The sequence below is a fragment of the Anopheles moucheti genome, chromosome 3 (genome assembly GCF_943734755.1).
Source record: "Anopheles moucheti chromosome 3, idAnoMoucSN_F20_07, whole genome shotgun sequence".
NCBI lineage: Eukaryota > Metazoa > Arthropoda > Insecta > Diptera > Culicidae > Anopheles > Anopheles moucheti.
The window spans coordinates 50,972,617-50,997,588 of NC_069141.1; the positions used below are offsets into that span (position 1 = coordinate 50,972,617).

The 24,972-nt window shown below is 44.9% G+C and overlaps 1 protein-coding gene across 1 annotated transcript in view; it reads left to right on the forward strand.

The window, feature by feature from the left end:
- Positions 1-377: 377 nt before the first annotated feature.
- Positions 378-24,972, forward strand: part of LOC128303856 (retinal homeobox protein Rx) — a 51,655-nt gene continuing 27,060 nt past the window's right edge. The window contains exons 1-4 of the mRNA XM_053040932.1: positions 378-591; positions 724-837; positions 11,107-12,429; positions 12,525-12,691. Of these exons, the coding sequence (XP_052896892.1) occupies positions 378-591; positions 724-837; positions 11,107-12,429; positions 12,525-12,691 (1,818 nt within the window). The remainder of the gene's footprint in view (positions 592-723; positions 838-11,106; positions 12,430-12,524; positions 12,692-24,972) is intronic.

Genomic DNA, 24,972 nt, shown 5'->3' on the forward strand with positions numbered 1-24,972 from the left:
CTGAATCCTGTTAATTAGCGTTCATCGCAGTGTTTGTCAGTGTGTTGAGAGAAAAGCCGAATTACTCTGTGTGTTGTATACGTGTAGTAATTATAAAATTCGATATCAAATTGGTGCTGCAATCAATAGTTTTATAGGAAGAGGGATGATTTAATTCACAAGAATTAAGTATAAAGTGCAAAATATTTACCACATCGAGTTCGCAGGGTGATAGTAAATACTTGTGAAAAAGAAACAATTTTGATTCGCAACTGCTTTGGAGATTGGATTATTACGTTACGTTCGAAATTCGATTGAGTACGCACAAAAGCACACACAGACCACCCTTGCCTTCTGCTGTATCGGTCTCCATTTACCCCATCTTGCCGTCGCTTACGATGGACATCAAGTCCCTGTCCGAGGTGCAGAAGCAGATCTTCACGAATCTGATCGAGAAATTGATCGCACGCAATAAGTTCCCACCGAGCGAAGCCGAGGACGTGCAGAAGCTGTTGGAGAACGTGCGCGATGCGAAAAATTTCCACAAGATCATGGAAAAGCTAAAGGAATGCGGCCAGCTGGACGTCGACATCGAGGAAAACTTCCGCGAAGGTAGATATTTGCGTAGATGTTGAAAAGGGGGCGTGTGATTCCCGAGCCGAGAGCAGCAAGATCAGTCAGTGATAGTTTCTCCGTATCGGTGGCCATGTTCTAAAGTTCCACGAAATATGGTTTGATTTTCAGAGAATGGCATTTTTCTAAAAGATACGGCGAAAAAACTCGGACCCGGCGGCCAAACGCTCACACCGCGCCACACGATCGACGCAATATTAGGTTTGAATAATTGTGACAATGGAGGTAGGATACTAATCTAGTTTTGGGTTGTTTTGTTTGGTAGCGGTTTGGTGAGGGTGATTTCAATTTCAATTATCTTCGTTATTAGTTTTGTGTTTGCTTCATGTTAGTTGTATTTTCAATAAAATTAAGGAAGTTCCTCTTGTAGTCTTGATGGCAGTGATGCTTTAGCATAACATTAAAATATGCAGAAGTAGAAATGTGTATGTTATTTATTTAGTTTAAAGCATTATGGCTGTTTTCGTATTATCAGAAGAAATGTGCATGTTATATTTATATACATGAATGATCATATTTATTAAATATGGATGTAAAACAATTATTTGATGAAGCAATTGTCGTGTACACAATATATGACCGATTGAAACATATTATACTTTTCATAAAACACTGAAATAAGATGCAATTGGATAGCTGAAGTGTAATTTTACTGTAAGGCTATTTAATTTAAATGCCTATATATTTAAATGATTGTTTGTTGTTCAAAAATTCAACGCTTTATTGAATATTATAAACATTTATGTAAAATTTATGGGTAGTTTTTTTGGTTTTGCCGAAGAACATTAAAAGATGTTGAAATCTTTAAAAATATTCACAATGTGAAGTGCTTGTAGAAATCTATTGTAGCAATGCAAAGTAATTTGAAATGGTTATTAAGTAACATAATTATCTTAATATGTAGAGTAAAAGCAACCCAAACCAACTTTAATACAAGGGGACCGTTAGCAATTTCGAAATTCTGGAATGTTTTATTTTTTCTACAATAAAGAATAAAACAAATAAGTGGTTTCAAAAACATCTGATTGAAAAATTCAAATCAATACTCTAATAAATCTGAAATTGAGTAAAGATCTGAAAGAGTAACCATAACGTTATAGAAAAATTTGATCAATGATCAATCACATTTGTTTACAAATCACAATTTCAAAGCAGCGTTTCGTAAATCGATATTCACAAATTATCGAATAGCTCTCAGCTGAATAACTTCATATTTGTTTCAGATGTTCGCATGATTGCTTATTAATATTTTGCGAGAGAGTTAATTTTTTGAATATTGAATATTACAGATAACATAACTTCATTTGAAATATATGTTAAAAATTGCTCTTTGTAGGCCATTGTATTAAATTTGAAATGAAATAAAATATTTTTCAATCGCTTGCTTTATAATGTGAATACTTTTGGTGAGAAAAGATTTTCCACGAACTTCTCGAAGTAATCTATTCCTTAAGTATTGTTTTTCAGTTATTATATCATTTAGCATTCAGAATAATCAAGGCTTTGCTGTTTTAAACTATTTTTTTTGTTTCATTTAAAAATATATTTCTTATGTGACTTCTAGATAAGTGAGATTTAACTTGGATGAATTAAAGCATTGAGTAAATTAAATTATGGAAATAAATAGAGAAAATAAGAACATTATATAATAAAATCTTAACGTCTTTTCGAAAATTTTAAGATTTTTTCGTAATGAAAGTTAACTCATTGCACTTCTTACTACCACGAAGAAACCTCATTTGACGAATGCGATTAGGCGTACCCATTTCCACAGCAGCTGATGGAATGGATGTACCAGATTCATTTATGGTTCTCCGCTCCACTACGCACTGTTGGAACGTGCCAGACCAAATCCCAAATTATCAACACATTGTTTGCATCTGATTAATTGCTTCAGAAATGTCCATCCATCCATCGCTACGCAGACGTTTCCGAATGAATGGTTAGTAGAAGCTAATGTAACACTCGTTCGAGGAAATCCCATGACATCAATTATTCAAAACCGAGAGAAATCTGCAACACTTAAGCGTGGATCAGTGATACGGATACGAACCACAAGTGTTAACTTCAGCTCCCGATAAGCCCAATGGGTGAATAGATAATAATAGTGTCTCTAATTTAGCGTTTCGGTATCCCCCATTCATGATCCAAACGGTTCACAATGCGGTGCGGCCTTTCCGTTGCCGACTGCTGCACCCGTAATCGACCGCGGCCAATCGCTGGATCTCTTTTCTCGTCAACAATCCACCCTTTTGCGGCCCGTCGGTCTGTGGCTGTGGTGCCGCTTTCCCAACGGGCCCAGTAGGCCCATTCTGTCATCAATCAATCTGTTTCGCAGCACTCGGCTATCTCGGAGCATGGAGTGTCCGGGCTTCCGAGTTGGGAAAGTGAAATGTGTGCTCCGGAAATCATGAGAAATTTTCCCACCTGGAGCCCAGCCAGCCACCGTTCGGAACGCTTCTTGATTCGGAGTAAAAGGGTTCGGAATGGGGTAAACGACACGATCATGTCAAACCGATAGAAGGTCTGTTCGGATGTCTAGCTGCAGATGGGACGGAGTTTTGGCGAAACATTTAGCAAACCATTCGCTATTGCCCATCCCTTTGTGTTACATCTCGCTTTCAAACCAGACCAGTTCGGTTCCCTGCCATCGATCGGCGGTGGGGTTTTCTTCTCGGGTCGGGTCGCTCTCGTACGGCTAATGGAGCGTGTAAAGTGTATTCCGTCGCAGATTGAGATCTACACACGGTTCGTGCCCAAAATTGGTGCTCCGTTTTTTAAGGCCCCGGTTGCGCTTGGTCGGTTGGCGGGCTTGAATTCCGTAATCTCCCAAGCGCACGGCAGCCCGTTCGTCGATCTTGAGTGGATCACGATGCTTTCCGTGCTGCCAAGAGTATAATTCAATTTAAAATTTCCTTTTCCACAGACGTACGGGAAACAAAGCTGTGCAGTGAGCTTAAAGCGAGACACACGAAAAAGAAACGGGCCACGCAGGGCTATCGTGAAGGATTTCGCTTTGGCGTCCTACCCTTCGCTCACCTGTCCAGCTGTCGATGATTTTAACACGCATGGTTGGCATGGTTAAAACTAAATTAATCAAACGATTTTTTTTTTACTCAACCATCCGTTTCCCTTCACCATTTCGGTGGCCAGAAGGTTGGAAGTGTTTCTTTGATTGATTTATTAACGCTTCTTTATGTCTCGCGGGATACACCTTGCTTTTCACAGTTTGTTTCTTGTCCGTGCTGTTGGTCGGTGGGGTGCGTTTACGTATGTCCGCATTCACAATGCATTGTACCGCGTACCTTTCGCGCGCCTTTTCGTGTCTTGCCCTTCCCATCCGTCGATGTTGGAAGTGTCGAGCTTTAAGCAAAAATTAAGATTACGTTCGCAGTTAGCCGCTTCGAACCGGTAACCGGTTGTACAGGGGCGACGGTGTTAAAGTGGCTCCTACCATCTCCATTAACGTGCGGATAAATAACAATAAACTCCATCGGTACACACATGCCTCCTTCGATTTCGCCCCAGTTCAACTCCCCACCCTGATGTCATGTTTAGCACTTAATTAATCATTAAATGAATGTTGCGATTGCTTAATAATGATGTTGCTTCCATTAAGAAGAGTATGCGCGGATCGGTTCACCACCACCACCTCCACCAACGGACCCTTGGTAATGGACCAAGCGCGAGGTTTCAGTTGCCTTCTCCCTCCGTGCCCGCTGTAGGTTGTGGTAATTCTATTACGGGACGCATGTACGTCAACGCCACCAGCTTTGTGGCGGCTAATGAACGGAGGCGTTGCGATTGTCCGCGAAGGTCTTAAAGTGAGTGGCACAAATTGGTCAAAAGAGGTTCCGTTTTCGAACAAGGGGGAGCCATCGTAAGGACACTGGCGGATGGTTTGATAAATGTAAGTCGGCGGGCCACGTATTGCTATTGACCTATTTTACCTCGGTAGGGTTTGTTTTGTCTGCTGGTTAATTATACTTTACATGAATGAATTAAAATTCAATGAGATGCAATGAGGTGCGCTTCGATTTCACATTGAACCAAGTAGGGTTTAAAGATAATTTTTGAAATGACGAAGAATGGGAACAACAATCAGTGCTTCAATTAGTTTTACTGATTAAATTGGTTAAAGAGATGAAACAAATGTTAGTTTGTGTATCTGTATTTACTTTGAATGTAAAATATCAACCAAAGAGCTAGTTTTTAATATTATATATTGATAAAATGGCTAATTTAAACTAAATAAAATTACATGAAAATATCTAAAACAATCTCAAACGCACTGGTTTTAGACTAGTTGCAGTAAGTAAATTCAAGTAACTTTCAGTAAGGAACTATAAAATCAAGTTTGTTATGTAGTCATGGTACAAACTCTCTTATTTTATAATCACTTCAATCAACATAAAAACCAATTTAGTTCTAAGTTTTCCTACACGAATCTTACTGCCATACAACAAACCAATCTTAAGTAAACATAAATCCCTTGAAAATGAGTCAATGGGATGGGCTGGTAAATTATCTGTTTTCTCTACGTTAGTTGACCACAAACATGACAAGACAAACAAATCATTCGCTCCAGCACTTCTTACCGTCCTTGCTGCGCATCGTACCGTGAAACTATTTCTTGCTCACATTCAACACTTCATCAACAACTTGTCTTTCTCAATCGGCATGAAACAAAACGAGGAACAAAATAAAAACAAAATGTGCCACACCAAAGAGTTTTCCCGACAAACGAACCGTGACGAGGCAAGAAAGTGTATTAAATATCACTTATCCGACCGCTCGTACAGCCAGGGTCGGTCGTTTTGCTCGTGCATCATTGTTGTCCCTGCATCGAAACAAAAATATACACTCACAGCAAATTAGTTAAATTATCAGCAAGATACAGCGCAATTAGTAGCAGCATCATTTGAACAGGTCGGCGAACCGGCTGGAAAGTGTTCCGTCTGGCGACAGACGGAAGGCAGACTTTTCCCAGCACACTCAAGACACGTTCCTGTCTTTTTCGTTCGTCATCCGACTGTATGGTTGCGAGCGATCCCAAACGTTGAGAAACGAGTCGGAAGAAATGCAATAAGAGGAGATTTTCAACATGAAAGAGTTGCCAAATGGAAAACTAACTCAATAATCTGGTAAGGTTAAAGGGAAGTAGCGCTGTGAATCTTTGGCTCCGTTTGCCTACTGGCGCTACATTCTGTCTTGGTCGAGAGGGTTGATATCCTTCCCAGTGTTCCTGTGTTAGCCTTATTCCATTGTGGCACATTCTAGGAGCAAAAGATCATGCGACAGATCACACCAAAAGGGCTGAGGAATGGATGGCTCCTATTTCCCGAGTCATGCGCCTTTTTCTAACCCTGCCCAATGTTATGCTCGCATCAGTCCTGGGGACAGCAGTCTGAAAGATCATCTCCCTGCTGCCATGACAAATGGAAGTGGAAAGTGTACTGATTTCTTCATTTGCAATGGATAAATGTGTTTGTATCTTCTTAATCGAATCATCGATGGAATCGTTAGGATCGAACGGAGGACAGTTTTGCGACTGAGTGCCTGATAGCAACGGAAAGCAATCGAAACAGCAAAAATCATTAGCATACTATTGCAATACCCTAAGGCACAACACTTTTGCTCCAGCTTCAGGGGAATGGAAAGCATCATTCTTTGCACGATGACCGATATTATGCAATTATGTGGTCAAAGCAATCGAGTACAGAGAACAAAGCGATGGAGTAAATTGGCAATGATTAACAAATACTGAGCTTCTAATTTGTGATTATTCTGATGAAGCAAAGACTTTAGTTGGATGCAAAGTATCTTGTCTTTTCCAATCATGTCCACTTGCATTTAACATTTTAATTTTTATTTCACATTTATTTACTAATTTTAAATCTTAATTATGTAGCAATGCTCTTTTTTACCTCTTTACAATAATATATTTATAGTTACAGCAATGATGTTTTTCCAATAAATGGAATTAATTTACTCAGTTAAGATATTTAATGTTAACAAAAGTAATATGAAATCTCTTTAATCTTTTTTAGATTAATTTGCTGCAATTCTGCCTTAAATTATATATATTATCACAACTATCGCTCAACAACCTTCTTAAAGAAATGGTACCCAACCAAAGGTCTAACCTAGACATTGAGCCACTTTCATTTATCGAACGGTCGCGAGCTGATGCTAATCAGGCACTTTTCCTTGCTTTAATTAATCAAAAGCCAACAGTTATGAACGTTTGTGCGTTTTGTTTGGCCGCTTCGTGCCGGATGTATACGGATGCAAGGATTAATTAGAAATACAAATTGAATCTTAAGGTGAGCCTGAGATTATCGTGGCGTCTGGGTCTCGAGTGTCGTGACCGTTTGCATGTGACAAGCTGTCAACGGGATCATTTTATTTTGGGCAAACTGCCCCCTATGAAGGAAATTAGTAGGAAAATGTTTCGCGTTGGTTCATGGATGTGATAAGCATGCTACAGTGACCTTTCGTTGACGCGATTAATCAAATGTATTGTGCTAATTATAAATGACATTCACTTCAAACTTGAATAAAATATACGTTGATGATTATACGCTAGTTCTGTCCTGTAGTATTGGAAAAATAATTTCTTATAAGTCTTGACTTTAACTTAACCTTTACCACTTTTATATAAATGCACAGAAGTGGTTAAGTATGCAAGTAATTAAGAGCATTTAGAAAATAATGAAACATTTTTATTGCTTTGACCAAATTATGAAACAAAACATTGTAAATTACTGATCGTCTATTATAGTCTGCGAAGGCAATTCGAAATCGAAATGCCTCGGTACGAATCAATTTATCCTACACGATACCCTTGCTTCTCTTCCTTTTAATCTTATAACGACACAACAAGCAGATTAGTGAGCATTAGAAATGAACAAGCTTTTACTCAAGAGTTCGACGGTTGACGGTTCTTTCTGTCGCTCATTTCCTCATTTTTTCTATTTGAAAATGAAAAAAAAAACGAATCCTTGAGCATATTATAGAACCTCAACGATCACCAGTTATAAAAAACCCGAAGCCCCATTCCCTACGCTTCTCGTCCATCAAACAGCACTGTAGGGTAACGTGTTTTTTCAGTCCTTTCTTGTTTCACCTTTCCCGTTGTAATGGTAGAAAATGGTTTTTGTTTCATGAGCTTTAAAAGCAATTGCATGGTGTTTTATTCGTTTGTGTTCGCTCCGTTTTGCCGCCAGTTGCGATGTTTTTAACATTGACGTTTGGAGATGTTAATCAACAATCAAGTTCCGATCCTTGACGAGTTGTCTAGTTTGGCTGTTTGGTCGTTTTCCTTCTCTTTTTCGCAAGGGAAAGGAAGCGGACGTGCGACGGTTGAGGAGAAATGACTTGCAGCTTATACGATTGCAAAAGGGCACAGAAACATGGAGAGTTTAATGTACACATCGTCATCAAGCTAATTATTCACTTAGGCAATCATCCCCAATAAGAATCAAATAAAGCTATTTGTAATATTATCAGTTGTTTTTGGAGTGGAGTTGTTTTTGAAAGTGAATGACACTCGCCCAAATAATCCAATAATTTAAAACAAGTTATTTAATAACAAGATTAACAAAGACTTGTGCTAAAAGCCCAGAAATTCCGAATGATTTTTTACATCATGTTATCTCATCTCTACACCAATCAAATGCCTCCTTTGCTGTAGGATAATTTCCATTATATCAATGTTTTTACGATCACATCTTCTAATCCATGTGCGACCATGCGTTAATCCTCCCAAAACGCCACTCAAAACCCTGCCCTTGATCCTTTAATGCTGTTTAAATGTGTCCTGAATTGACAACTTCATATCCACACCCATGTTTTTCCTGTTTTTTTATTTGGGTGTGAGGCTATTTTTGTGTTTCAAGTAGATGCGGTTGGTAGACATGGAAGTTTCGGCCCGAAAAGTCCCAGTCCGTTGTGCGGTTCGTGACGGGGCGCCTGTCAATTATGGTGGCCACGATCGTAACAGACTCCCGGGCAGCACGGGCTCGTAAGCTTGATAGCGAAACGATATATTGACAGTCCATCAAGATAACACTTTCCTTTCCATGATAGTGACCCAGAGAGTGGATAAAAACTTGGAAACTTTACCTTCGTAACTGCTGCAGACCCCTCGTTTCGGTGGGAAACTGATCGAATTACCGAAAGTTCAAAACCAGGGAATCGGCAAATGAGTGAAGTGTAAGCTTATGTGTGTGTGTGTGCGTGTTTTTTTGTTGGAAAACTGTCCCCATTACCGAACGGCATTTAAATGGTAGTGTTGATCCACTATACCATCCAAGCAAGCTGAACACAACCAAACGAACGAAACAGGATCCTTGGATGAAGGGGAAAAAAATCGTCGTCGTAATCGGTCGACTTGCATGGTGTTAACACTAGATTTACAATGACTTCCACTAATGGATTGCATTTGATATCGTTTTGGGTGTTTCGTTTCAAATTCCCGCGGACATTATTTCTCTTTCACTCGCTGTTCGTTCCCTTTCCGGTAAGAAATCAATCGCACCGACACAAAGGACAGTTAACACGCACATCGGTGGTTTTGCCTCACCACGTGCGTCAACCGGGTGTACACGGGTAGCACGGTGGCATGCGGGAATTAGAGGCGACAACTAAATCATGAACGTTAAATCACTCTCAATTAAATTGAATTTGAGCACAATTTAGATTAGAATGCCTAGCCGTAGCTCGACCCATAGCGACTTCCACGGTGCTGCGTTGTCCTGTCGAAGTTCCGGATTTTCCTTAGCGCTGCTACCAACATTGCACGGCACCCTCTTCCCTTTCCCGTTGCCTCTTTTTCGCGCACGAGTGGGGAATTGAATACGTGGAACCCTCGGTTACAGTATGCTTCAGTGTAGGGAAATTGTACATGCGATCGGGTAGAAACTGACGGGGCAGCAGATAATGAAGCCAGTGGAAATTCCGGGGTCTCTGTTCTCCATTAAGCTAAAGCACATACAATTTCCCCCACACCGTGGCGTTATGACACTTTGACATGCAAACCATACCACGGGACGAGGGCCGGGCGGTTAGGAAAATGAGAACTCTTGCTCTAGGAGGAACCATTCCCTTACACTTGTTTGCCATCGCTACACAAAATGATCATTTCGCCCTCAAAACGAAAAGGGTTCCGTGTAATTAATTTGTCAAAAGTAACTCACTTTTTCGCCAGTTTTCCACCAAAAACGAGGTGCGATACCTTCCGGATACGGATGCACCTCTACTTTATGCTCGTGGGGGAAGAACGGAGTGCGGACGCGAACCGGTCCCGGTTAACGTTAGTAAATTACATTTCTTCGATTCCATCCAACTCGCTGCCATCGGAAAGGAAAGAGTTTCACCCTGCTTCGAAGCCGCACGCTTTTCCGTGCTAAAGGGAAAAATGGGGAAGGGAAAATGAAACGCGAATTAAGAAAGCCCGAAAACTAATTCCAAGAAACACCCGCGGAAACTCGCAATCTTGCAAAGGAAAATAGGTGAAGAAAAACATCACCAAAGCACATTCTAAAGGTGCGCGCTCGTGTTAAACCATTTTGGATTTTTTGTTCCATGTCTCAGCACACGCCATACAGCGGCTTGGCGCTTAGCTCTTCTGCTTTTATGTGCCTCCCCTAAAGTTGGTTGGCACGCGATACGAGTTAGTCAAAAAATTATGGCCAGTTTGAAACTTATTATGTGTTTTGTTTGCCTAATTTCGATTAAGAAGCAATTCTCACCTGCCTTTTTTGAAGGGAGTGAGGAGTTGGGTGGAGTGGAATGTTGAAGGGAACGCTAAAGCCAGTAAACATGTTGTGCTTGTTTCGGTGTTTTGTTTGGAACTGTTTTTAAGTGTAACATGAAATAGTTTTATTCGTGAAAATATGCAGATATGCTGAGTGATAAAAGGAATTACTTTGGAAAGTTTTGTTAAGCAAAAAAGAAAGCTATTAGTGTATGCTATCAGTGAACTTGAATTCTTGAATATGGTTTTTAATCTCCTCAAACAGATCTTGCTTTAAATGCTGAATTAACTAAAGCTGCATCCGTTACTATTGCTGTATCGTCTTTAATTAGCAGACTGCAGACGAAAAGTCAATCTCTGCCCACTGATTGAGCGCATTGAATAAATAAGCCGATTTGCATGGTTGATGGCTTTCTTCCGCCAATCAAAACATGGCTTAATGGCTGAGGATTATTTCTGTGTGTATGTTTGTGATGATTTGAATGTTATTTCACTAGATTAGCAAGACGCACGTTAATGGCAACTGCATCACACTGGCTAAAACCGATTATTTTTTCACTTTATTTTATTGTTATTTCTAACTTTTGGACATAATTATTCTAGAAGTATACCAGTTAAATGTTTGTAAAACTGTAGCGCTAATACAATTATCCACGGTGGAGGATAATGAAGCAGCTCGGCACCAGTACTCATAACCACTCAATGTTTTGCTACCGCCACGTTTTGTTTTACAGGAGACTCTAGCGATGCAACCGATCTCAGCGCATCACCCCTAAGCCAGATCAAGCTGTGCGATCAGCAGCAAATGATGGCGAAAGCACAGCTGCCCGTCACGTACGGTCTCGGCAGTCCCTCGAGCCCGGACAAGTATCAGCAACAGTTAGCCAATTACCAGAGCCACATCAAGTCGTTGGACCTTGTGGCGGCCGCATCCCTCGATGCGTCCTCTCCCCCGGGTGGGCTCCACCATCAGCTACCGTCCCACCATCACCTGCACCACCATCACAACCACCAGCAGCACCCGTCGGCCGTACCTCACCTCCATCAGCATCCCGCCCACCATCCGCACCATGCGCACAATCACCTTCAGCAGCATTTGCATCAGCAGCAGCAGCAGCATCTGGCCCATCCCCACCAATTGCCTTCGCCGACGCATCAGCCGCAGCATCAGCTCGCGCTGCACCACGGGCAGCATCCTGTTGGCCTCGGTCAGCAGCCACCATCCCATCCGTCCCTGGCCGAGCTTGAGTACATGAAGACGCTGAAGGAGACGAACAAATACTTCATCGATCGCAACTACCGTGCGGCGTCGCTGGGCTACGTTGGAGGACGCGGTGGCCCGGAAGGTCCCCCGGAGGACGGAACAGGCTCCTCGGTGAGTGGTGCCACCGGCGGCAGTGGTGGTGGCGAGTACGAGGAGGATCTTTCATCCCCAACCAGTGCAGGGAGTGGCAATGGTAGCGGTAGTCTCAAGCGCAAATACGATCGTATCAGAGATGGTGAAGATCGACCGGGCGGAAATGGTGACGGTGGTGGTGGTGGCGGTGGCGTCCTGCTGCCGGCGGACGGCTCCGAAAGCAATCCGACGTCGGACAGCTCCATTAACAAATATAATAAGCTGCATGAGTCAGCCGATAAATCAATTAGGGCTAATAGTTTCGATTATATGAAAAATTTCGACGAGCTCCGGGCCCGACAGGCTGCGGCCTACGAAGCGGAACAGCAACATCATCATCATCATCATCAGCAGCAGCAGCAGCAGCAGCAACAGCATCACCACCAACAGCTTCAGGTTCTTCACCAGCAGCAACAGACACAACAACACCTTTCGCAATCACAACATCCGCAGCAGACATCACCGTCATCGGGGCAGCACGGTTCCGCGGCCGGTGGCAATCCGGGGACGGAAGAGTACAACCCACACCGCCAGTCGACGGACAGTGGGGCGGACAAGGGCACAGACGATGGTGGGGTGAGTTACGCGTCCAGCGAAGAGCTCAACCAAACGACGTCCAGTGAGCAAGGCGAAAAAGTAGGCTCCGGTAGTGATGATGAAGGTAAGTTGGAAGACTCGGTTCAGTATTGAGGAAATATTGCATTACCTAGACGCCCTCGGTAACACTTCGTCGCCCAAACATCGTTCCCTTTGCAGGAGGTGATGATAATTGTTCGAAAAAGAAGCATCGACGAAATCGGACCACTTTTACCACCTATCAGTTGCACGAGCTGGAACGAGCGTTCGAAAAGAGCCACTACCCTGATGTCTACTCTCGCGAGGAGTTGGCGATGAAGGTCAATTTGCCGGAAGTCCGGGTACAGGTAGGTGTCTAACGAGTACATTGTTTGGTTGGTGTTGATTTTTTTTGCGGAAATTCGTCTCCAACTCTAAGCGAACATAGGGAAACATCAAATTATGACAATCCCAATGGTGATGGGTGTGTCCGCAGCTCTACGACACATCTGGAGTAGGCCGGACCAACTCTCGCCCAAATCCTTACGAATCCTTACCTAACGAGGTGCAATAGGGAGGCATCTGCTTAATTCTTTTTCGAACAGATTTATCAAAAAAAGTGCTACGCCTCACACATTTTGCGCAGCAGTTTTTGTTTATGTTGTCATCCTGCAACAGGCCCTGCGGCCTGATTTTCCGATTTGGGATCCAAATGCGACGCGAAGACTCAAAGTCACTTGCCGGGGCCCGGGTTTTACTGTCCGCTTGCCACTTCCGGGCGTGCTCATCAGGGCTGGCGAATCTCAGCGGTAATTGAGTTTTCAATTTACCATCATATGAATACAGTTATGATGAAGTTTACCCTTGGGCGGGGTGACGCCAGCCAACAACCCCTCCTTATTTTAGACGAGCTGCAATCCGGCAAGGGGTGTCGTATTGTCGAATACGATACGATTATGACGCGATTTATTAAAATTTTGTAATTGTTGCGTTTTGACAGTTTCCATTATTTTATGAAGGGCAAGTACGTTTAATGATGTAATGACAGGGAAAGCCCTAGATGTTGGAAGGATGTGTTTCTTCCTATTTCGTTAGGGCTAAATAAATTAGTCGTTAGAACTCAAAGTGAAAAAATAACTAAACGATAACTAATGCTCGTTTTTCTAATTTATTGCCTTAACTTTTAGAAGAAATATTTTTAAATTTGTAACTTAATAAAAATCCCTTAAGATAGTTTAATGACAAATTGCTACACTTTTCTTCTATCCGTGCTCTAAATGGTCGTGACCATTATGTGTTGCACAAACCATTTTAATCGAGTTTGAACAACCAGCAAACAACTACACGAATCTAGCGAAACATTTGGGCAAAAATTGAAAACTCTTCCAGCGGGACACAAACACTTACCGACACCCTTTTCAAACCCGGGAAAACCTGGAGGGCTCGTCATGCATCTGTCAATATTTTCCGGTGTCAACTCCTGCCGAGTTGCTGCACTGCTTGAGAGTTCGTTTTTCCCCCGCTTCAGAAAGCCCACACAAACTCCCCTTATTCGCGGTGTGTGTGTGTGTGTGTGTGTGTGTGTGTGTGTGTGTGTGTGTGTGTGTGTTTTTTTTTTTTTTTTTTTTTTTTTTTTTTTTTTTTTTTACAAGGAGTTTGAAATCTTCAAAAGACACCACTAGGGGCGACATGGGATTTTTACCCAGTAAAAAACTCTCCTTGGACCCTCTTTGCACCCTCCCACGGGATCACCTCGCGGTATTACTTCGTGGGAGGGGCAGTGCTGTGGCACTCAGTCTACGTAGGACACGCTAGCAACAATAACACTCACGAACACGCACATTTCACAGACGCTCACTGTACACACATTTCAACGTTGAACACTGAACACTCAGGCGCGACCATTCAGCTGGTCCTCCCTCCACTTCCGCTGTAGCTCCACCAGGATCAGACGCATCGTTGTAGCTGTGGCTTCCCACAGATCACCACTCTGTAACATCAACTGCATCAGGTTCGATCGGCATACCTCCGTTCCGCATTTGTTGCTCAGCTGCTGGCGCTCCTCGGCGAATCTTGGACAGTGGAACAAGACGTGTTCCGCCGTCTCATCAACGTCCACGCACGCTGAGCACCGAGGCGAGGAAGCGTGCCGGAACCTATGTAGGTAGCTCCTGAAGCAGCCGTGACCGGACAGGAACTGCGTAACGTAGAAATTCACGTCACCGTGCTTCCTACCCAGCCATGATGTCACGTCCGGGATCAGCGAGAAGGTCCATCTCCCGCTCGTTGCGCTGCTCCAAGCGTTCTGCCATTTCTCCATCGACGCAGCTCTGTTTATCGCTCTCGCTGCTGCGGTGAGTGGTTCCCCCGATCGTGCTTGCCGAAAGTTCTTCCGGTCCTCCTCTAGGATGATACACAACGGCATCATGTTCGCAATCACGCATACCGCTTCATACGATATGGTACGGTACGCACTAGCAACCCGCATAGCCAACCGCCTATACACCTTGTTCACAGCATTTTGGTGCTGCTTTTCAGTCAGGATGTGCGCCCAAACAGGCGCTCCATATCTCAACATGGACGTGGCAACGTTGGCATGAAGAGACCTGATGCTGCTGCTCGGTCCTCCTATATTTGGCGTAAACGATGCCAATGCGTTTGCGGTGTTCATGGCCTTCCTGCAGGCTTCCTCGAGATGGTCCTTGAATCTCAGTCGGTCGTCGATTTTAACCCCAAGGTATTTGAGATTCCTGACAGACTCAATGCGTTCTGAGCCTACCATTATCGATGCCTTCTGAACCTCCTTGTGGCTGCTGATGAGTATGAACTCGGTTTTCGCGTGTGCAATCTCCAGCCTCACTGACTTCATCCACTCGTCGATCGTTCCGACAGCGTCCGTGGCTAGTAATTCCACCTCCTCGATGGACTCGCCGGTGACCGTCAGGGCGATGTCGTCTGCGAAACCGGTTAGCTGTGCCCCTGGAGGTAGTGCAAGGGTTAGCACGCCATCATACATGACGTTCCACAGGGTGGGACCAAGAACTGATCCCTGTGGGACGCCTGCAGTGATGTTTACCGTCCTTACGCCTTCTTCCGTGACGTACTGCAACACGCGTCCGTTGAGGTAGCTCCTCAGCACCCTGCACAGATACGGGGGAACACTCATGCCCTGCAGCGCGACCGCAATCGCCTCCCAGCTGGCGCTATTGAAAGCGTTTTTGACGTCAATGGTGATGACCGCGCAGTAGCGAGCTCCACACCTCTTCCGCCGAAACGCCGCATTACCATTCTCCAGCACTGCCAGTATCGCGTCGACCGTTGACCGGTTTTTCCGGAAGCCAAACTGTCGATCCGAAAGACCATCTTGCCCCTCCGTGTGCTTTGTCAGGCGATCCTGAATTGGCATCTCCTGTACCTTTGCCAGGTTGTCGACCAGACCCAATGGCCTTAGGGCTGACGGGTCGCCCGAGGGTTTACCTGGCTTTGGTATAAGCACCAGTTTTTGCCGCTTCCAGATCGACGGAAACTGGCCAGACGACAGTGTGCTTTGGAGAATGGCCTGGAACACCGATGGAAACGCCTGCATTGCTGCCTTTAGAGCCTCATTTGGAATGCCGTCCGGACCAGGGGCCTTTCCTGGCTTGAGGCGGGCTGCAAAACTGAGGATTTCGTCAATGGTTACCGGCGCAGGTTCGGATTCCGCGTTGCTGAAAGAAGGGCTCAGCACCGGAGCGTCATGCGTCGGGAACAGCTGCTCAATAATACCCTTGAGCTTTATGGGGCATCGTTCAACCGGTTCGTGCTTCCTCGCTTTCCCCATTAGCACCTTGAAGGCGGACCCCCAGGGCTCGCGAGCGACGGTAGCGCAAAGCTCGTGGAAATGTCGCCTTTTGCTTGCCTTTATTTCCCTTTTTAGGTCCGACCTGGCCGTAACGTAGCTTGCCCTCAGTTGCTCCTTCGTTACAGGACACCTCTCCCGTTGCAGCTTCCTGCGCACCGCAATGCATTCGTCCCGATGCCTTTTGATGGATGTGTTCCACCAATAGGCTGGGGATTTTGTGTATTTCGGCGCCTTCCTCCTGGGCATCGTGGCGTCGCACGCCTTGGTCAACGCTGCTACTAGGCCCGAAGCATCGAGAGTCTCCCCGAAATCACCGAAGTTTAACGCCGCCACAAACAGTTCCTCGTCGAACAGCTCGGTTTTCCAACCTCGGATACTCGTCGAGGGGACAGGTGCTGGGCTGCGCCTTCTGTTGACGTAGTACCGGACTACGCGGTGGTCACTGAGAGTGTATGCTTCACTTACTCGCCAGTTTAAGCTCTGCGCCAGAACGGGACTACAAAACGTCACATCAATAATCGACGTCCTGTCGTTCCTGCTAAACGTGGGGGTAGTGCCAACGTTACCCAAAACCACGTTCAATTGGGCAAAGCTCTCGAGCACCGCGTCTCCCCTGCTGTTAGTCCGTTTACTGCCCCATTCAACTGCCCAGGCGTTAAAATCTCCAGCGATGACAACCGGAGTTCGCCCGCAAAGCTCCGCAACTATGTTGTCCAACATTTCGGTAAACTTCTCCAGGTCCCACCTTGGGGGTGCGTAACAGCTGCAGAAGTAAACTCCATTCACCACGGCGATGGTAAACCCTTCGAAGGCACAGGATACAACCCTTTGTATCGGAAATTTTCCCGTTGCCCAGATAGCTGCCATTCCCGTTTTGTCCGACACCCAGTTGTTGCTTCCGATTGGTGTGCGATATGGCTCCGATATCAAAACCACATCACCGTTTTCCTCCACCGTTGCTTGCCACAGGAGGTCCTGTGCCGCCTCGCAGTGATTCAAGTTGACTTGAACTACTTCCATGTCTTTCTTGCTGCCAGGCAATATGTTCCACCAACTTGGTGTCCGTTGTTACCCGGCGGACATATCAAGCAAACGGCAGGTCTGGTGCACGTGCGTGCTTGGTGGCCCTTTTCTCCGCAACGCAGGCAGTTTTCCCGTCTGTCCGGGCCTTTGCAGTCACGCTGAATGTGGTCAAACTCCCAGCAGCGGAAACACCTTCTGTTTGGCGGGAGGATCCGGACGCGGCAGATGGACCAGTCGATCTCCAGCTCTCGTTCAGCTACTAACATCGCAGACTGCCTAGCAGGCACCCTAACAAAAGCGGTCTGTGTTCCGTTAAACGCCGGCTTCAGCTTTACGTCGAGTTTATCGCTGCCCAACTCGAAACGGCCTCGTAGCGCACGTTCAACTTGGTCCACCGTTGTGACCTCGTCTATGTCGCGTATTTCGACGGTCGCGAGGTTACCGCGAAGAGAGACCTGACCGGCTTCACCCACTACAGACTGTAAGAGGTCTTTCACGTTTCCTCCGCAAACGGACTCTTCCTTCTTTAATTCGAAGATCATGTTGCCCTCTCTCGTGCGCCTGATCTTCGAAACCTGCTTTCCCAGCGACTGGAGCGTCGTGTCGGCTTTCACTTTCCGCAGGATGTCAGCATATGTCTGCTTTTCCTTTAAGCCGATAACAATGGCTTCGTTCCTGGGTCGTGCTTGGATCGCCGGCTTGGACGCTGGTTTCGGGTTCACCGTTGGCTTCTCACACGACGCCTTCGGTTTGCTTCTCACCACCGTGGTCCACGTCTCGCTCGAAGAAGACGCTGGTTTCGGTTTAACGGAGCCATCGTTTCTCGCCTTCTTTTGTCCCTCTTCTGCTTCAGGCGTTCTCTGGTTCCTCCCGCGCTTAGTCGGCCCCGTGAGCATGGGTGTCACGGGACGGCTGCCGGTAGCCCCAGCCTCACTGAGTGCCTTCTCAGCACGCTCAGCTCGCATTTTCCACGTGAGAAGCTCATTTTCCGCACCCCTGATTTCGGACAGAGTTTTGACCACCATCCTTTTAATCTCGAGGTGGACGTTGTGGCGGTTCTTGACGAAAAGATGCAATTCTTTCGCCGTTTTCAGGGCTTCCTGAAGTTTCCCCCCGTTTCCTGCATCGCCTGCACTTAACGAACTCACCGACTCCGTGCGCTGGATGCGGACGTTCCTTTCCTCCGTGACACTAGCTTGCTCCTCCGTGGGCAATTCCGGCCCTGCAGGCTCGCTCTCGGTCACGTTTGCGTTTGCGGGCTTACCTGCCACACCACCTTCCTCTTTCCTCTCGGCATCCGGCTCGACTCTTGGCGGGGAGCGGAGAGTTTTACTGCTCCTGCCAAAAAACTCCTTCAGTGCCGCACCCAAAGCATTTGGGTGGCTCGTGTCGTGGTCGCTCATCCCGTACGGCGCTTCATAAGCTTGTGTAGAAGAGCCTTAACATCGGCACTCACACGGAACTCACAAACGAACACGGAACGAAACGAACACGTAGCACTACGCGAAGCCCGGACTAGCTCACTAAGCCGCTTACGCACTGGCTATTGCTGGTGTCAAGGATGTGCGTGAGAGGGCTGCAGTACTGGAGCTGCTATCACTCACACTAACGCACACAGCACGCAGAGCGTGGTGATGGATGCTACCGACGCCAACACCAAACAGCACTAAGGACGCACACTTTTTGTTGCTATAGCGATGCACCTAGCAGATTGTTTATAAACAACCGCAGCCACAGCACTGATAGACCAAATAAGCACAGCACGGCGGTCACTGTTCCAGGCAAATTTCTTTTTGTTTCGCGAAAAAACCGCTAGTGGCTTGCCACTATAGCGGCTGGGAGCCTTTGCAACCTGCCCTGAAGCGCAGATACGTTCAGAGTCGATTTCTCGCGGAACACCACTCCAATCACTCGTACTGGAAACAGCGCGCAAGAGTACGCACAAAACTTGAACCACGTGAAAAAAATATTATGCGCAGTATCGCTATTTGCACCGGTTTCACAACAATTTACTGAAGAGCAACAAACTTAACGTCTGTCTTCACCGACGTTGTTCGACCGACCGAATTTAGGGGCTAATTTGAGTCAAATATTAACTTGACTTTATGCTTTCGTTGTTTGATGTATTATCTTGATCTTTCGGGATCAGGATTGTTGGAATTAATTTGAAATCGTGATGTGATCTATGGAACTATTTAAACACTTTTTGATGTTAAGATATTGATAATAAAACTATACGTTTGTGGTGACTTTTTTAAACCTTAAAATGTTGCAACACAAACTTATGGTTTCACTACGGAATAGACATTTGAAGTTGGGAAGGAATGCATTTCGCTAGCACGCACAATCCTCGTAAAGTCAACTGACGATAATACACGCGGAAGGGCCATCGCTTTCAATCTCGCAAAGGCTCTCAGTTTCGACGTAACAAGAAAAAACACAAACACACTTCCCAGTGGGTGACTCACTGGGGGCACACGTACACCGGCTTCCCGTAAAGTGACAGCAACACCAAGCAAAGGGATGCACCCAACGGTTGCAGTCAGCCCCGGAACGCCACTGTCAAGGGTAATAACTGCATCGGGGAAACGTACGGCCAAAGTGACTCCGTGAGACACGTACGCGATTTGCAATTTAGTGGAGCAACAATACTGGCAAATTGGGACCCATCCCCAACGGCAGGTGGGGTTTACGGGTTTTCGGTACGGCTGGTACGCCCTGGAAGGTGCCGGTGATGGACCTGTTTAGTCAATACCGCCAGCACTTTGCCGGCACGGTGAGGTCTTTCGCCCTTCTCTCCATTGTTTTGGTGCCCCGACGCCCCCGTTTGCCCGTTGTTTGTGGAAGCGAAATTGAATTTCGCGTTTCACCGAAACATAACCTCAAAGTGACGTTTCGTCACAGGAAACATTATCCACCCCCCACCCCTTACGGCGGGTGGGTGGGTGAGTGTGCGGGGAGAATGTTCCACGCGAAACAATGGAGGGAGAGTGCAAAATCGCACCGAATTAATTTTCATTTCCCTTTCCCAGCACACGGCGCACTTCTTCATCAAAACCAGCCAAAACCACTGAGTCGCGGTTCGTTTTAACAGTCAATTTTTAAACTCACTTTGGAAAAACTTTTCCATCTGCCCGGCAGTGCCTACTTCGGTTTTCCTGAAAATAGGATGGTTGTGTGGGTGTGTGCGTGTGTGTGAGTGTGTGTGTAAAAATTTGTTCAATTGTATATATGTATTCCGCTGTCTGTGACCGAACTTGTTGTCGTTGACTCGTCGTTAGCCGGTCAACGACACGTCATAAATTGAAGCGGAAAGAACGCGCGAAACTTTTTTTTCCGCACAATTTGGTGTTCCCTAGCAGCCGGGATAAAAACGTCAAACTACCACGGTACAGTACGGTATTGGGCAACTTGCAGTCCTTCGTTCAGCCGAAACATAACCTTTCCTGATCGGCAAACATCCACCCAAACCGGTTGTTGCACGTTCGCTGGCGGTGGCAAGTAGAGTGTTTACGGACATGTTTTTCGATGACAAAAAATTAATCCAATTTTGGTCGAATGTTATTTATTCAAATTCAATTTACCAAACGCGCATTTTGGCTAACCGACAGCCGAGCGCATGTGCTGCGTTAAGTTGAAGGAGCATATAGTTGTTGTTTTTTCCCATTTTGCAATCGAACCCCCACACACACACACAAAACCGGAATTGACAGGGAGCGTTGAAAAGGGCTGCCGAAATGGACGGACGAAAGAAGAAAAAAAAACTAACGAAGTAACAATTTGTCGAAAAATCACGCCTAAAAGTAAACAACCGAGGCCGGGTGTGAAGTTGTCGTGTGAATATCCTAAAAGCAGTGCGAAAGCTTCCGTTTTCCTTCTTTTCCTCTCGCTTTTTTTTTTAGGGACCCAATTGCTCGGGAAAGTTGGTAAAAAGCAATTTCAATCTCGGTGTCGCTGCTAAAAATCGTTTAGTGATTTTGACGAATGTTGTCGGGGCATGCAATCGCGATTCGCGGGTGTTTCGTTTACACTTTTCCATTTTTATTTTCGCCAGATCTGCCGCGAACAGCAGAACATCTAAAAGTCACGAGGTTACACTTTTCAATGGTAAAAAACATCAGATGTACGCTTGATTTATGTCAATGAAGTTAGATATTCATATTTTACCACTGGTTAAATGGTTCGCTATCTGACTGGTAGCAACGCCGAACAAAGAATTCGTAAACATTCGTGTGCTACTAACATTTCCCACCTCCCCACAAAAAAAGGATCCTTTGTAAACGCCTAATGGTGGTATCGTGTCTGGGTGTTGTCTCATTACGGGCTCTGTAGGTATTGTTGGGTGATAATGATTAATTACGGTTGATGAGCAATGCTCTTTATGGGCAATGTCCAATGATGGTGGGAAATTTAATTACATTCCTTACCTTGCCCTTTTCCACCAATCCCATCCGGTATCATCCATACCGTAGCACAATTAAAAATTACTACCAAATTACTATCCAGCGACTCGTATGCGCATTATCGATTGTCCTTTCACTGATTCATTTAAATAATAACGAACCCACCGAGTGTCCGAACACGGAGTGTTCCAGCGGTCAATAGAGCGATCGATCGAGCCTGTCACGTCAAATTAGCATAATAGATACCGAAACAATTATAACAAATTATATTTCTCAGCTGGTACGGGCTGGTATCGGGGCGGGTGCCGTAATGGAAGGAAAAATAACATGGTAATTGACCCCTGTTATCAACCATAACGGGGTGCAGTGGGGCTTTTTTCCCCATGTGCTTCTTTTCCAATGCCTTATTATGAGCGGTGGAGCCGTACGAAGGGAGGCACATGGGGGATCCACACAGAACACCCCACAAAGCCAATTAAACAAACGCAAATGCGCTGCATGTGCATGCTATGCACCTTCATTTATGCACAGGAAAGCTCTCCTTCACCGTCATTACACGGGAACAACAGGAATAGTTAGCAGCAGCAACAAAAAAAAAAACGCGAGTTGTTCATGCCGCTTCGACACGCGTTGCCCCTGCCCACTTCACATCGTTTAGCAATCACGATTAAGCTAAAGTACAATTGAGTTTAATTTAATTTAAATTGAGCTTTGATTTAATTTCTGCTAACCATAGAGCACCCACCAGCTCCAGCCGGTTGCCACCGCTTTTCCAGTGGGGTTTGCATCAAATCTAGTTGCATTGTATGCAAAAACCCCATTATGAAAATTGAAAAAGTGCACCTGGCTGGCCGCCAGGGCCAAAACAAACTAGATCCAGGAAATGGAACAATACCGGCACGATGCACATGTGCCGACTTTCTTTCAATTATTTCCACCACCGCACTGCCATGGGCTGCAATGCGTTTGATAGCGTTGCAATTAGTGGGACCGGTTTTTTTTAGTTAAAGGTAAACTAAATTCTTACCTTTACACACTCGTTACATTCGTCTTTGTTTGTTTAGCACCGATGGTTGGCCATGCAGGTGGTTATGATCACGATACACCGATACCGATGTCTGTTATTGCGCTTTTATTTGCTCCATTATCGACCCGAATGGAGCCGTTGCCCGTGAAGCATGAAATCAAAATTTAATCCATAAAAAGGACACAGCAATTAAATGGTCATAAATAATCACATTCAAGCACGATCGCACGAAACGCAATCGAATCGCACCCGGTTTTTTTGTGACACCGTCACACAGCAGACGGAGCGGACAGAATGGTTTTGACAGGTAGCGCACACCGTTTGCAACAAGAGGCGGTAAGTTGCAATTAAGTTGTCCCTTATCCGTTTTCATTTGCACACCAGCAAATAGAAAAAAAATCCCCGACACAAAGTTTCACATTTCACCCTGCCGGAGCGTATGGGTGGAAATGCGTACCCTTACGCTACTATTTCCACCCGGAGGAGCGGTTTACAGTGGTCACATGATAAAAAGCAATTCCCGACGATGGGCCCGTTGGGCACAGGAGCATGTAAGCACTTTGCCTGGCGAACGACGCTTTAGATAGCATCTTCAAATAGTTCACATTAGTTGAAATAATTAAATTAATTAGTGTCGCCCTCCATTGCGTGTCGTGACAGTCTGTGCAACGGTAACCAATGCCTGGGACTATCACTGCACTGGCGGAGATAAACTGTGTGTCGCGTTGCGTTATTTCCCTGTGACACGAGAGTTAGCGAGTTCGGCTTGTAGTATGTATTTTTCTGCCATAAAACGGTTTGTTGAACCGTAGAATTAAAGTTAAATTTACATATTGTATATTACGACTTACAAACCATAAAGTTGATCTAATTTTTAACAAATATCAATTATTGGAGTCACCAAAAAATGTTATAATTTCCACACAATGGACAATTTGTTTAATCGATTTATGTTTGCAAAGTTTATAACTTGGATTGTGTTCCGTAAACCTTCATAACCTTCTTCCTATAAACCTCCAAACCGCTCACAGTCGAGCGCTGTCGTCAGGCAATGTAATATCCTGGCTCTTTTAGCGAATGCAACAACACCATCACTCCTTCTCAATTTGGAAGTATCACGCCTTCTCCATGTGAACAAAGTAAAAGGACTTTACGCGTTGGGTCGTCGGGTGTCATTCTCATGACGTGACCAACCACCGGTGGCGAGTCTAATCCTCTGTAACGACAGTGACTTCGCTCGTCATTATAGCGGCTCCTCCATTGTCCTTCCCCATTTAAGGATCAAAAAATCCTTCTGAGCATCTTCCTCTCGAACGTGGCTGAGAAAGTTTTCGATTGTGTTTATGTCTTAGAAGCGTATATGTGTACTGGAACTATATAAGTTCTATATAGTCTCAGTTTCGTTCGTTGCGACAGATGTTTTGAGTACAAAAGTTTCCTCAAACTGTAGAATGACCGGTTTGCAGTCAACACTATCTCAACATGCATGCTGTTGTCATGCAACATGCAAGGTGCGTACAAGGTCGCTGGTGGTGATGGGCTTCAACTCGAGGTTTTCCCCCATCGGCTTTATACTTTGGTAAGCATCCGTTATCTAGGAGAGCCGTACACTAATAATGTCTATGTCAACATAGTATGCCAAGATCAGGATTGATTTACTGAAGTTGGTCTGCACAGTTTCCACCTCCGAGTCGAGCATGGCCTTCTCCAACGCTAAGTTGATGGTTAAAGATTAGACACGTTAGCATATTTCCTTGGCGCAGACTCTTGGTGCGGTTAAACAAATGCATCGCACTGTAATGCATTAACTTTTTATTCACGAGCAAAATGAACTGCTGTTTTCACTAATTTCTTAGCTGGTGGATCAGTTACTAATAAATACAATTGTTGTCAACAATTAACGTTTAAAAAAATAAAGTTTTATTAATGGTCAATATTGCGTTTAACATGCGCAACAACGGGTCTCTCAAGATCGGATGATGGGTTATACAAAAACTCAAGTAAACCAAAGCTCACCAATGGTTACTATTTCGATTTCCAAGCGGCTCCACGGTAACTATTTTGAATATGACACTGCGTTGAGCGTGTTAAGAGCGCTCTTCTTCAAACTGAACCATCAAGTGTTCATCTTCAATGTTCATCATTTTTATCATAATCGCAATTTCAGCAATCATGATCTGTAGGTTGAATTTCTAACATATTACTCAAACTTGACTAGAGTTGCAATGTTAGAGATTTTGTTTTGTTTGACATTATACTTGTCATTAATCAACAGTTCTAGTACTTTTTCGACACGTTACGACCTAGCCCGCAGTCGTTTTAGAAAAAAAAAAATACTTTGTGCTAGTTGATCTA